This window comes from Rattus rattus, chromosome 13 (assembly GCF_011064425.1).
Source record: "Rattus rattus isolate New Zealand chromosome 13, Rrattus_CSIRO_v1, whole genome shotgun sequence".
NCBI classification, from domain to species: domain Eukaryota; kingdom Metazoa; phylum Chordata; class Mammalia; order Rodentia; family Muridae; genus Rattus; species Rattus rattus.
Genome location: NC_046166.1, coordinates 2,398,880 through 2,413,518, shown reverse-complemented (window position 1 = coordinate 2,413,518; position 14,639 = coordinate 2,398,880). Strand labels below are relative to the sequence as shown.

At 41.0% G+C, this 14,639-nt stretch overlaps 1 protein-coding gene across 1 annotated transcript in view; it reads right to left on the bottom strand.

Annotated features, from left to right (window-relative positions):
• Dennd6a (DENN domain containing 6A) overlaps positions 1 to 14,639 on the bottom strand; it is a 44,794-nt gene that overhangs the window by 15,639 nt on the left and 14,516 nt on the right. Inside the window, exons 4-11 of the mRNA XM_032919264.1 lie at positions 10,052 to 10,164; positions 9,253 to 9,333; positions 6,794 to 6,899; positions 5,454 to 5,533; positions 4,335 to 4,388; positions 3,309 to 3,364; positions 1,878 to 2,000; positions 1,424 to 1,519 (exon numbers count right to left, since the gene is read on the bottom strand). Coding sequence (XP_032775155.1) covers positions 1,424 to 1,519; positions 1,878 to 2,000; positions 3,309 to 3,364; positions 4,335 to 4,388; positions 5,454 to 5,533; positions 6,794 to 6,899; positions 9,253 to 9,333; positions 10,052 to 10,164 — 709 coding nt within the window. The remainder of the gene's footprint in view (positions 1 to 1,423; positions 1,520 to 1,877; positions 2,001 to 3,308; positions 3,365 to 4,334; positions 4,389 to 5,453; positions 5,534 to 6,793; positions 6,900 to 9,252; positions 9,334 to 10,051; positions 10,165 to 14,639) is intronic.

Here is a 14,639-nt window from a genome sequence, read left to right as displayed (position 1 = left end):
GCACACTAGGCTAGCTGGCCCAGAGCTCCCAAGGGTTTCCCCTGTCTCTGCCAACCATCTCACTGTGGGAGTTCTTAGACCACAGATGTGTGCCACTGCACCCAGCTCTGTACAGGGGGATCTGGGGCTTGAACTCACACCTGACGGCTTGCATGGCAAGTCCTTTTACCTGCTTAGCCACCTCCTTGCCTTAGTGTAGGGTCTCAACCGAGACCATGGATATTGTTAAGGCTATATAGGAAAAAAAAATGATCTGTCTGAAAGAGGAACCCAGAACACAGTCTTTGATAACATCAACATTTAAGGGAATAGCAGAGAAAGAAGTCTACACAGAAGACTACATTATAACCCCACATGGCCAGGAGACAGGAAGATCATGAAGTTCAAGAGCAGTCTGAACTATGTATGGAAATTCTATCTTACAAAAGCACATTTGCCATCCTCATAGTTGGAAGGTAGCATCAGGAGGCTCAAACCCAAGGCCAACCTTAGCTACATAGAGAATCCAAGAGAGGGCCAGAGAGATGACTCAGTGGTTAAGAGCACTGACTGTTCTTCCAGAGGACCCAGATTCAATTCCCAGCAACCATATGGTGGCTCACAACCATCTGGGATCCAATGTCCTTTTCTGGTGTGTCTGACAGCTATGGTGTACTGATATAAAATAAATAAATCGAGAGAGAGAGAGAGAGAGAGAGAGAGAGAGAGAGAGAGAGAGAGAGAAGATCAAAAGGCCAGCCTGCATTACATAAGACCCTGTCTCAAAAGAAAACAAAAAGTTACACAGACACAAACACACACACCCCTCCCTCTCCCTCCCTCCCCTCTCAAATATGGCATCAGAGTGCTTGCTCCTCAGGCCAAGCCATGAGAACAGAAAATGTAGACAGGTATTAAGAAGTCACCTGGGGCTGGGGAGACGCTCCACGGTTAGGAGCACTGGCTGCTCTTCCAGAGCACTGAGGTTCTTTTCCTAGCACACAGACGGCAGCTCACACTAACTGTAACTGCAGTTCCAGGGGGACTGACACCCTCTGGCTTCCATGTGCACATGCATGCATGTGGTGCATAGGCATACATGCAAACAAAACACTCATGCACATAAAACAAAACCAATTTCAGAAAGAGAAGTTCTATTTAAAGAAAGACGAGGTTAGCCTGCAGCAGATACTATGTTAGCAGGAAATCAAGAAATAGAGAAAGTAAATGGACATGGTGTTTGCTCTTCTAAAACTCAGGCTAAGAAAGAGGGTAAACAATTATAAAACAGGAGCTAAATGGAAAGAATGACTATTTTCTTCAAATCAGTAAGTCAAAATTTTAAAATAAAATTTTATCACACAATAAAATTTATTATATAATTCTACAAAATCTTGGTAATAAAGATAATACTTAGTTAACAAAAGTTATTGTGTTTACTTACGGAGCTTGAGTACGGGTAGTATATTCTTTGAATTCACTATCATGAATTGTGAAGTAAGGTCGAAAATCACTAAAGTACTTTAATGGAGAAATACAGCTGTGGAACAGGAAGACACAGAAATCATGAGACATCTCTATATATGCACAAAAGACAAATTATTTCAGTATTACATAAGCACTGGTCTCAAATATTAATTGAAATTTATCAGGGTGTAACTTCATGTAACTGAATGAGTGTGTGTGTGTGTGTGTGTGCGTGCGTGCGTGTGTTCGTGCGTGCGTGTGTGTATGTTATTCAAAGAAGCAAAAACATGGTTTGAGCTCTAACCGAACCTGAATCAATCTTCCCACACATTCTGAGAAAGCTGTTGCATGAACAGATGCAGTGAGTGGGGGAACATTACTGACTGAAAATATAGCAAGGATCGGAGTCAAGAGCCTGTAAATACACTCACTTAACGAGGGCCAGTACAGTTTCTGAAGACTCTGACGGCGACGGTGCCATGACCACAAGGGGCTCTCCCAACAGCACCAACTCCCAAAGCATCTGGCTGTGAAGAAAAACTGGGCAAAAACACCTAGAAAGTTTACACAGTAGAAATACTTTATTATTTATCCAATTTTGCCTTTCAAATTCCTAAATAATCATTCCAAGAGCTTCACGTTGGTACAATTCTTCCTGTGACTGTCAGCTTGATCTGAAACATGAGCTGAGAGTGTGGCGATGCCGACAGTTAGGCATGCTCGCTGCACGCACACAAGCAAAGCCAGGTGTGAGGCTCTGAAGACACAATTCCATTAGTGTGCTTATGTCTGAACAGTTAGGAACCTTTCTCACTTCATTTTCTTCCTTATTTGGTAGCAATTTTCCCTAGCAGATTAGAGAAGAGAAAAAAGTATTTCTGAAGAACATAACGCATCTCACCATTTAAAAAAAACACTCCTCCAAACCATGTAAGTGCACATGTAAAGTGCAAAAACATAAAACAAATTTATGAGATAAAAAACAAGGTAGTTAATTTTAACTAATAAAAACAAAAAAGAAAAACGAAAACCTAGGCAATGGTGGCACAAGCCTTTGATCCCAGCACTCACAGGCAGGATCTCGATGAGTTCGAGACCAGCCTGGTCTACAGAATAGTTCTCGGACAGCCATGGCTATACAGAAAATCCCTGTCTCCAAAACCCAAGCATTTGCTTCACTGCTCATCGGGCAACAGTGCGTTTTTTTTTTTTTTTTTTTTTAAGCTGGGGACCAAACCCAGGGCCTTGTGCTTGCTAGGCAAGCGCTCTACCACTGAGCTAAATCCCCAACCCAACAGTGTGTTTTCAAGCTGGGCTACAAATCACAAACACTTTCAGACCTATGCCTTGAACAGTGGCCTAAAGATTCCTAATCAGCTGTTCTGGATAAAATGCATAAACAATGGTAACTTCTCTTTTTGCATCTTTCCTCCTTTTTCAAGTACTAGAGTATATAATTTTATTAAAAACTTTTTAAATACAAGAAAATAGTATTTGTTATTCTCTATTTTTTCTTACTAAAGTTTTTTTTCAACAAAAAGCACAAATCTCATGATATTTCACCCCCAAATTTAAAATAAAAAAAAAACAAAACTCTACTTTTTCTAACATCACCACAATTCTCATACCAAATGAAAACAAAAACTGTCTGTTTTAACCATGGAGCACTCAATGCACATCTTAATTTTCTTGCAACCAGGATGAACCACTGGATTTACCATTAAAACATAATATTCTTTTAAAGAATCTTTGTGGTCAATAATGAGTATTTTCTTCCAGGTTAATTCACATTTTCCATAAATTAATAACAATTAACACAAGTTAAAAAGACAAAGTAGTTAACATTTTTAAAAATTCTTTACCTGAAAAGATCCACCTCATGAACAGTAGGCAAAATAACAGATGTGTGTGTATCTGCCTAAAGGATTAAAAAAAAGAAGAAGAAAAGTAGGGGAGATGTTACTAAAGTTTACAGAAACTGGTCTTTGTTTTTGAGACAGGCTCTAACAGTACAGCCTTGGCTGCCCTGGAGCACTCACAAGAGGTTAGTGTTAGAACTAAGATGTGCACACCACCACATTTGGCTACCGTGAGCCAAGCATGACACACGATGGTACATGACTACTGTAATACCAGCGCTCAAAAGCAGAGGCAGGAGAACTGAGGCAAGTTCAAGGTCAGCCTTGCTAGCAAGTTCCTGGCCAGACAGGGCTACCAGTGAGACCGGTTCAAAACACATAATAAATAAACGAAAATAACAGCACAGCCATCTCACAGTCAAAGAGCCATATCACTCAGTTCATTTGGACAAGTGTCTCTTCTTCCAGGAGCGGCCAGAGAGAATGGATCCTACAAGCCCCCCACAAGGCAGCAGAAGGCAGAGAGAAGCACAACACTGTGGGTAGGCATCAACCCAAGGCCAGATGCGAGACTTGGCCACAACTGTACGACAGCGGGCAGGCCTGCCATCCACACTAGGAGATGTGTGACCAGCACTCAGGTCTCCTGCTGGCCTCTAGCTTTACTGGAGGCACAGTGGGAATGGTGACAAAGCAGATCAAGTACTTCAAACCTCGGGGGACAGAAACTGCTTTCAGAAACAGCTCCAGAATCCTTTTGACTGAATTGTCTAAAATTAGAATTCTGTTGGCTACTCTTCTAAGAGAACAGCTTTTGCCAGAATTAAACCTCCTTTAAAGTATTTACTATCATTTAGTCCTTACAATTACAACATAAACACTGGGTTCTCCAGTACCTACTAAGGTAGTAACAACAATATTTCTAACAAGAAATGTTAGACAGTTTATCACCAACTAACTTAAAGGTAATAGGGTGATCCAGTAAACAGGCCCTGAGGCTGCACCATGGTCACTTCAGCATCATGGTACCTGCTGAGTTAACTGCGTGGTCCCAGGCTTGTCATGACACGTGGGAATCCGCACCTTAAAGAGAGAGAGGAACTATTACTTACCGGCATAGCATGTGCTCTATCTAGCACACTCAGCACTTCTAAAGTTCGCTAAAGACCAAGTGTCACTGTAGGGTTACAGAACTAAGGGTGTTCGTTCTTTGTACAGCAGGAGGAGGGAAACTAAAGTTCCCATGTCTACAGAGATCATTAAACACCAAGAAGCAAATGTGCTAGACACTAAGTCAGGACAGAGTCACACGGCTTCCTGCTCACTTTTCCAGTCTGTGCTTCACAAACACCCACACCCAAACACACCCTCTCAAGCCTGCCACCTCTGAATGAACCCCACAGGAAACGAAGGGGACACTCAACCCAGTGCTATCCTATTATCGTTATGTTTGCTGAAGGGGTGGGGGAATATACACAAAACAAGGAGTGTAAAGAGGGAACACTGCTAAGAAGCAATCCAGTGTCACAAATGCATGAATTGCAAAGAACATGAGTTTATTCACACAAAATCTGTCAGCAAAATTCTAATTCCTTCAAAACAAAATAGTGGGTTAGAAACTCAGCTCAGAGGGGAAGCACTCGCCTAGCACTTACGAGGCCCTGGGTTCAATCTCCAATACACAAAGAGAAACAATAAAAAAAGAAATCTTCACCGTAACAAAAAATATTCCAAAACAAACAAACAAACAAACAAACATTCTTGGTCTGACATTAAATGTTAAAAGACCATTTAGAGCTGAAAAACCAATGACTTTTCTAGTTTATCTTAATTTTCAGCAATTCACACCCAAGACTACAAGTGTCCTTTCCTGCCTACCACCCATCTTGCAGGACTCTAGAGGCAGGCACTTCTCTGTGTGCACTCCACAGGAACAACAAGCTGCACTACTTCACTAGGTGCCTGCCTGGCTGGGGGGCCTGGGGTGGTATGAAGGATTCTGTGAGGTGGGCTCAACTGTGGTGTCTGTAGTGTCTCACAGCAATAACAATGGCAAAGGCATTAACACCGCTAAATGTCAGCAGGCCCGCGTGTGAGCCCACTGTGGAGTTCTTTGGAGCAGACAAAGGAGGCCACGGTAGTTGTTACCTTCATTACTAGTCCCATGATAGGCAGATGCAATGTTTTCCCTGGCACTGGGGCCGGCCATCGGTCAACGTCATTGCAGGCTGAAAATGTACAAAATACTAATGTAAGTGGAAAATTGAAATATTTAAAATGGACACTGCAGGTTAGAGCTCTTTTTGTAACATGGGAGAAATATGTTAATAATGACAGCAAAGAAGAGTAAATTTGATGAAATATTTAAGTCATAATTCTTTCAGAAATATTATGTTCCAGGATATGTACTGGTTAATTGTTGAATGAGAGCTAGAGTGATGGCTCAGCTGTTGTACTTCCTGCTCTTGCGAAAGACCTGAATTTGGCTTTTATCACTGATGTCAGGAAGTTCACAACTGCCTGCCCTTTCTGGCCTCCCCTCAGGCACTCAGATGCATGTGGCACACACACCACCAATAAAAATGCTTTAATTAAGAAGAAAACCTGTTGGATGACAAGTAGCTTCAGGGGCAGGTTTCCCATTTATTTAACTACTGTTTCTGGATTTCTGTTCAATGGTATTCCAAGAACTATCAGTACAAAACCTTGTTACTGACTCTAGCAGACACAATTTATACTGTTACAGTGGGTAGGACCAGACGGCACTTTGGCATTTTTAGGGAAAGACACCAGACCAAATGATCTGTTTCTCTCTCACATCATTTAAGATGCAAGTCTTAAATCTTCTTCTGATGTTTTTAGAGTGTCAGCTTCAGCTTTATTAAAACTTTCTTTACGAGTGCGTAACTTGGGGTGCTGGTGGAGAAGAGGTGACTCATGTTAAATGTGAAAATAATTCTATCAAAAGGCAGCTCACAGCAAGTTGGAAATCCAGCTCTAAGGGGGAGCTGATACTTCACTCACATGTACACATGCATGCATGCACACACAAACAAACAAGCAAATAAATCGGTGAAAACCAAAAATAAATATAAAAGAAACGGGATCACCCCTTGGGCTAGGGAAAGTCTGTAAAATGCTTGCCACACAAGCATGAGGAGCTGAGTTTGATCCCCAGAACTCACAAAAACGTCAGACATGGTAATGAGGCATGGTTATAACTCAAGCCCTGGGGAGAAGACGGGCTCCCTGGCAAGCCAGCCTAACCTAATTAAAAACCTCAGGTCTTGGTAAGAGACTCTACCTACTTCAAACATCAAGGTAACTGGCTCCTGAGGACACCACCCAGGACTCACCTCTGGCTCCCATACACATCTGTGTGCGCACTGGCACACACACGTGCTTTGAAAACATGTGAACATGTATGAACAGATACACTCACACAGAGTCACACACACAGTACATAATTCATATAATATTTAACTTACCTGCTTCCAAATAAGGTTCATTTTTTTCAAAATACTCTGGTGCTATCTGTTTGAGTACGGTGTGAAAAAAATGAATATAAGGTAGTTTGCTGATCAAAACCAATGACTGAGGAAAGAAAAGGGACAAAGATTTTTTTAATGCCTAATGATTATCATTTAAGTTTGCCATTTATTTTGCATGAACAATTATTATTGAACTAAAATTCAGCAAAAAAAAAAGGTATTGATTTTGAAATTGATAGTTATTTTTTACAGCAGATGGTTAAAAAGAAAATACAAAGTCATAACTGAGAAATGAGAAGCTTTAATCTCATTATGATTTAAGACTGTTTCTCAACCTGGGGATCACAACTGCTGGGGGATCAAAAGACTTTTTCACAGGGGTTGTACATTAAATATCCTGTACATCAGATATTTACATTATGATCCATAACAGTAGCAAATTACAGCTATGAGTAGCCACCGAAATAACTTATATTGAGGTCACCACAGCATGAGGACCTGTATTCAAGAGTCACAGCACTAGGAAGGGTGGAACCACCGCTTTGAGAACTAAAGGCATTTTCACAGATATTCCTGGCTCTTCAGGCCAAACAATTTCCCCCAAAACAGACTAATGTAAGGGACAGCTTTAAAAGCCAGTATCACTGTTAGTTTTAACTCCCAAACAATCAATAACCACCTGGGAAAAGAACATCAACGCATAATCCTCTGTATCAGGTTGGCCCATGTCTGAGATTTCCCTCACTGTGTTAATGGAGGCAGAAAACCCTACCCACTGAGGATGAAGCCATTCTCTAGGCAGGGGTCCTGAACTGTCCCAGAGTGAAAAGAACAGGCTGAGCATGATGTGGACACAGTCATCAGTGTCTTCACGCTACTGCCACTGGGGCCTCTCCCCAAAGGTGGAATACAACCTGGGACTACCGCTAACGTAAGCTACATTCTCCCCTCAGCTGTTTGGGTCAAGGCATTTTATCACAGCAACAGAGAGAATCTAGGAAACCTACATATATATTTTATATACATATATTTTATATATACAACATATATAAGAAATTAGCCACCTGAAGTCATTCAATCATTCATTCATTTCTCCACCCATTCGCTCATTGAAACAGGGTTTCTCTATACAGCCCTGACTCTCCTGGAACTAGCTCTGTAGACCAGGCAGGCCTCAACATCAGAGACCTACCTGCCTCTGCCTCTGCCTCCTGAGTGCTGGGATTAATGGTGTGCCATCACTGTCCAGCCACACGAAGCCTTTCTACTAAGGAAAAACAAACCATGATGCTTGGCCCAAATCCCTTTGCCTATTATGTTCTACAGTCCAGCTGTTCTAGCCTAGCTACAAACTTAAAAATTGCAACTTTCAGTATGATCACTTTAGATACAAATTACAGTGATTTTTAAATGTAAGTTTTTTTTCATTGAAAGCTGCTCCTTTTAATTAAGCTTTTATTTTTATTAATGTCTATATGTGTGGGTGTCCACAGAGACCAGAAGAGGGATGCAGATCTCCTGGAGTTGGTTATAGGTCCTTGCAAGCTGTCCACTATGGGTGCTGGGAACTGAACGTGTGTCCTCTGAAATAGCAGCAAATGCTCTTAACTACTAAGCCATCTCTCCATCCTCTAAACTACTTTTATTTTTTAACCTTATCTGACATTAGAATAGGAATTTTCCTTTTTTCATTTAATTTATGAAAAAAGATTGCATATTTAGGTTGAAAGTAAAACTTGACTAAGATGTTGCTAAATTTTACTTATTAACTCATTAAAAAAAACCCTGCAGGTTTTTATGGGTTGTAAGAATATTATAATTTGTTTATTTTCTCCCTTCTTCTAAAAGTACAGAGAGAACAAATTAAAATTTATGGAATATAGGGACTGGAAAGTTAAGAGCACCTCTTCCAGAAGTCCTGAGTTCAATTCCCAGCAATCACATGGTGGCTCACAACCAAGTGTAATGGAATCTGATGCCCTCTCCTGATATACAGGTATATATGCACACAGAACACTCACACATAAAATATATAATAAAAATTTTTAAATTGCAGAACATGGTGGCACACACCTTTAATCTCAGCACCCAGGAGGCAGAGGCAGGTGGATTTCTGTGAGAACAAGGCCAATAAGGTCTAAATAGCAAGTTCCAGAACCAGGGTTACATATATAGTCAGACCTTGTCTTTAAGTAAATAAATAAACAATAATAAAAATGGGGCAGGTGCCTATAACAAAAAAACTCAGGCAAAAACACAGAAACTCAGACATGATTAAGTTTAAGTTTGGGATGGGGAATTGAGACATGGTCCTAGGTAGCCCACATTGGCCTAGACTTCCAGAGTTTTCTATCTCCACCTCTCAAATGCTTAGACTACAGATAGACACCATTAAGTCCAGCACTTGCTTCCCTAGTCATAACATAAAATACTTTAATAGTGCACATAAAAATTACCTTCTGGAAGTAGCCTCTTTTAAGAGTTTTATCTCGAACTTGTCGAAAATACACATATCCATAAAAGTATGCAGGATCTTTCTATGAAAGAAGACAAAGAATTGATGTGTGTGTCTGTATGTGTGTACATGTATATGTGTGTGTGTGTGTGTGCATATGTATATACGTATACACAGATATCCTTTAACAATACACTAGGCTTCTTTAGTAGCCCAAGTCAACATGTAAGGACACACAGAAGCTACCCCTTCTTACCACAAACAGCAGTCAGGAGAACAAAGGACCTGCCAACTCGCCTGGGAATTATGACTGCAACCTAACTGAAGGTGGGACTCCCTAGGACCCCACCAGCTTATGTTCTTAACTCACATCTAGACTTGTAAATTGAAATCAGAAAGCCATCAATTCAGTATTTTCTCTAATGCTATATTGTTTCCTTAAAATTTGCAGTAAATACCTCTAAGTTATAATAAAATCTGAGGGGAGATCACTTGAATACGATGGTATTTATCATATAATGGCACCCCACCTGTCCATCTCAACAGATCTCTACCAAGCAAAGCACCTCACCATGCTAGTCAGTTTTTATAATTTATTATAGCATCATTTCCAGAAGAGTAACTTTAGAGTCAATTCCACTCACATCTCATATATGGGATCCTTATCCCTTAAGAAACCCAGCTACATAATAAAATAACCCTCAAAGGGCACACAACGCTGGAATGTTACCAAAGGTGACTGAGTACACCAGCTCTAAAGAAACAAGTGCCAGGGCTTCCCTCAGACAGGGCTTTCCCACCTTTAAGTAAACTGGTAAATCTTTGTCAAATTCATCAAGAAGACAGTGCAGTGAGACCCTCCTCCCAGAAGACTGGCGGAATCTAAAACAAAACTGGGTGTCTCCTAGACAACCTAACGAAAACAAAAAGAGAAAGAAGTCAGGACAGCTTCATGTGACATTTATCCAGTTTCATCAACATCACAGTGAAAGAACCTTAGAGATAATTTTTATTCAGTTCTTCATATTTTAGATAAGAAAAATAAACCTAAAAAGTCTAGGACATCATGGTGCACATCTTTAATCTCAGTGCTTGGGAGGCAGAGGCCAGTAGCAGTCTGGAGTCTTGAGGCCAACAGCCAGAGCCACGGGGTGAGACCCTGTCTTAAAAAGAATAAAATAAAGAAATTCTGGCCTTGCTACAGGCCACCATGTTAGAGGTAAGCTCCATCTTAATTCCTAAGTCTCTTCAGTTTCCTAATTCTCTTCCCAATGCCATTCTTTTTTTTTTTTTTCTTTTAATTTGTCTACATAAGATATTGTCTTACAGGGGTTGGGGATTTAGCTCAGTGGTAGAGCACTTGCCTAGCAAGCACAAGGCCCTGGGTTCGGTCCCCAGCTCCGAAAAAAAGAAAAGAAAAAAAAAAAAAAGATATTGTCTTACATATATAAACAAATGAAGACACACACATTACATACACATACACACATCACATACACACACATCTCTCTCTCTCTCTCTCTCTCTCTCTCTCTCTCTCTCTCTCTCTCTCTTACACACACGCACACACACATGCACACATCCCCACACCTACCTCTTATTTCAATCTATGGCTATATGAACTTTCTCTGTTTGATCTTTGAGACAGCGTCTCACTATGTGGCCCTGGATATCCTGAATTCTCTATGTGGAGTTGTGAGATTTTTAACTAAGTGATCCCCCTGCCTCTGTCTCCTAAGCGCTAGGATTAAAGGCATGTGCCACCATACTCATTTATATAAATTTTTTTTAAAAAAACTCTTTTGGATATAGAGTTGTTGCAGCGTAACTGATTACACTGTGAACCTTGAGACTGTGTTGTTTAATGGAAAAACCTATCTCTAGCTGTGGTGTGTCTCAGCCTTAGCACACACCTTTAGTCCTAAACAATGAAGGTAAGGTTAGTTTGTAGAAGCAGGTGTCCGTGTTTGAAAGTGATGTTTAGTGGAGGGGCAGACAAAGTGATGAATCAGAGACAGATTTGACAGAACAGGCTATGCCCAACTCTCATAAGAAGAGAGCGGAGGGAGAAGGTACTTGAGGGGCAGAGAGAGGAGGTAGTTTTATCAGGAGAGTTTTACAGAGACAGGGTGAAGAGAGAACAAGCTAGACACTGGTGAGGACAGAACATGCCAGAGAATGAGGCGCCAGAAGACTAGACCAGATTGCCAGAGTTAGTGTGAGGCCAGCAGAGCAGTTCAGACAGAGGCTGAGAGAAGTCAGATTTGAATCAGTCAGCTTGCAGGGGAGTTTGAGCCTGAACAGCTGAGTTGACCAGCCAGCTAAAGTTCAGAAAGAACAACAAGGGGTAAGCTTGTTCAGCAGGAAGTCTCAGAAGCTGAAAATGTTCGAGGTCTAGATAAGATTTTACAGAGGCTAGAAGCTTCCAAGACTGGGTCTAGGTTAGCAGTCAGGCAGTAAGCGTCCCAGACAACAATTACATTGGGAGAATAAAAGCTACATTTACATAGGCTCTCATGTAGCTCAGGTTGGCCTCAAACTTGCTAAGCAGCCTTGAACTCCTGACCCTCCTGTCTCTCCCTCCCCAGTGCTGAGATCAGTCATGTCATCATGAAGGGAACGGCACCAAAGATAGTATTCTTGTGTGCTAGGTAAGCACCACCCCACTAGACTACACACCAGTTTCCAAATGTATAACCTTTTAAAAGTAGGCAAAGCTGTAATGTTTTAGGATACATGGACCAGTGATTAGGAAGAGGAAGGAAGGAAGGGAGGGAGGGAGGGAGGTACAGAGGGATGGAGGGGGATGGAGAGGGAGGAGGAGGGGATAGAGGGAGGAGGAGGAGAAGGAGGAGGGGGAGGAGGGGGAGGGGAAGGAGGAGGGGGGGAGGGGAAGGAGGAGGGGGGGAGGGGAAGGAGGAGGAGGTGGCGGTGGCTTTTAAGAGTCACTTGGAGGAGGGAGGGGATGAATCAGAAGAGGCATGAGGGGGTTCCAGGTGCTGGCACTACTCTACTAAATGGTCCTGAGTGTGATTTACATTTCACAATGAGAAGGCCTTTAATAACACATATCATATAAGATTCAGTAAGAGTCCATAATCAACTTATCATCTTAATCATCTGAATTAGCAATTAATTTTCAACTTTAATCATTCCAACAAGCCTCTTGAAATGCAAATTTTAATTAAATTTGTCAGGCAATAATTACTTTAAAAAACTATTAATACTCTAAAACTTAGCTTACTAAAACATATGAGCTGGTAAAACATCCAATCCAGGTAAAAGTGTTTTCTACTCGAATCAGATGAACTGAGTTCAAACCCCAGAGCCCGCAGATGAAATAGAGAACAGACACCTGACACCTGTCCTCTGGCCTCCACACATACATGGCAGCACATTGGCACATGTGCACCAACATGCATGATGTGAACATGTATAATAATGCCCAAAATTCATCATCATACAGGTAACTACTTTTATTTTATTTTATGTGACATTCTAAGGACACAGAAACTTCACAATTTGTTCAACCTTTTTAAAAGCCAAATTATGTACGTATACCAATGGCAATTATAGACACTAGTATTTCTTTGCTATAAGAGAGAAGAAATGAAAGAAACCGAGATTCTTTGTGTTTTGAAACAACGTCTTGCTATGTTTCAGGCTAGACTGGAACTCACCATGCAGCCAAGGCTGGTATCAAACTCAAAATCCTCCTGCCTCAGTCTCCTGAGTTCTAGTGTTACAAGTACATACCACACACCCAGATTTAGTTTTGCTTACCTATTTAAGCAGAGAAAAATGCTCTGTGATGTGGTCTAGTATTGTTTTAATTAAACTTATATATTGATGACTCAGACTTCTCTTTAGAAAATGCTAGTTTGAATAATATAAAGTGTTCCCACAAAGGGCTCATTTATTAGCAAGCTAAGTACCCAGTTAATGGCACTACTTTTGGAGGTTCTGAAAACTTTGGAAGACAGAGCCTAACTTGAAGAAGCAGGTCACTGGGGCGTGTCCCTGAGAACATCTTTGCACTGAGCTCCTTTCGGCTGTGCTCTCTGTTTCCTGTCTGCAGTCATGAAACGAGCTGCTCCAACAGACTGAATGGTATTTTGAATAAACAGCATGTTATGGGATGCATAGTTTGCATGTACACATATATACCTGTGAGCATGGCAAGCCCTTTACAGACAGAATCATCTCCTCAGCCCCAAGCTGTTCTTGTTAAGGTTTATTTTATTTTAATTGTATCCGTATGAGTGTTAGCCTGCACGTATGTGTGTGTACTAGGAAGGCTGGAAGTGGGCATCAGATCCCTCTGAAACTTGACTTACAAACAGTTGTGAGCCACCACGTGGGTGCTGGAAATGGACTCTGGGTCTTTTATAAAACAGCAGGTACTCCTGCTGCTGACCCAGCCACCCAACACAGCTATGGTTTGCTTTCAATATCATTTCACTGACAATCAGAACAGATACTGAAAATGCTTTCCTGACTTCATTTAACAAAAGCCTTTCTCAAAGGCCAAGCTCTTTAGGTCAGAGTTGTCCAATTCATTCGTCTCTGGCCAAACTGACCATTCAAAAAGTACCAGTGCATTCAGCCATGGTTCTTCCTACAAGAATGCCAGACAGCAGATAGATCTGCCATTTTAAGATTAGTATAGAGTAATTTTAAAGCTTCTTTTACCTGAACTGAGATAGAAAAGTTAAAGGTAAGCAGAGAATCTTCTTATACCAGAACAGTCACTCAAAGAGTAAAGAAAAAATAAGTATTTTTCCTGATGACACAGACAACTTTAAAAGACAATTTCTACCTTATCACAAACATACATATGGTGTGGCTCAGAATACATATGACTAAGATAAAACTTTAAGGCATATTGGAATATGTCTATAATTCCAGAATAGGAAGATGGAAAGAATACTACAATCCACGCTAGTCTGATGACCATCACACCAACAGCAACCAACAAAGAAGCAAAGGACAAAGGCTCTCCTCTGCACCGTCCACCTGGCTGTGACACTGTGGTGGTGGTGGGACTGCTCACAGACAGTACTTTTGGTCACATCATCTCAAGTGTAGAAGCACAGACACGTATAAGTGCAAAGGTATAGAAGTGCAGAAGTTTGGAAATACAGAAGTGAGCAAGTGTAGATGTGTGCAAGTCTGCAAGTACAGACTTTGAGCAGTGGAAGTGTAGGAGTGCACTAGTATCACTCCTGCACTAATACCACTTCATAAACTGGCTACTGGAGTGTGACCAAAGAAATATGCACATCGAATACACTTAAAGTTCTTCTAGCAACCTGATGTTAGTGTGACAAATTTATGGTTTGGTTTGGTTTTGCTAATACTTTTCAAATTTCACTTTTTCTGATCTTT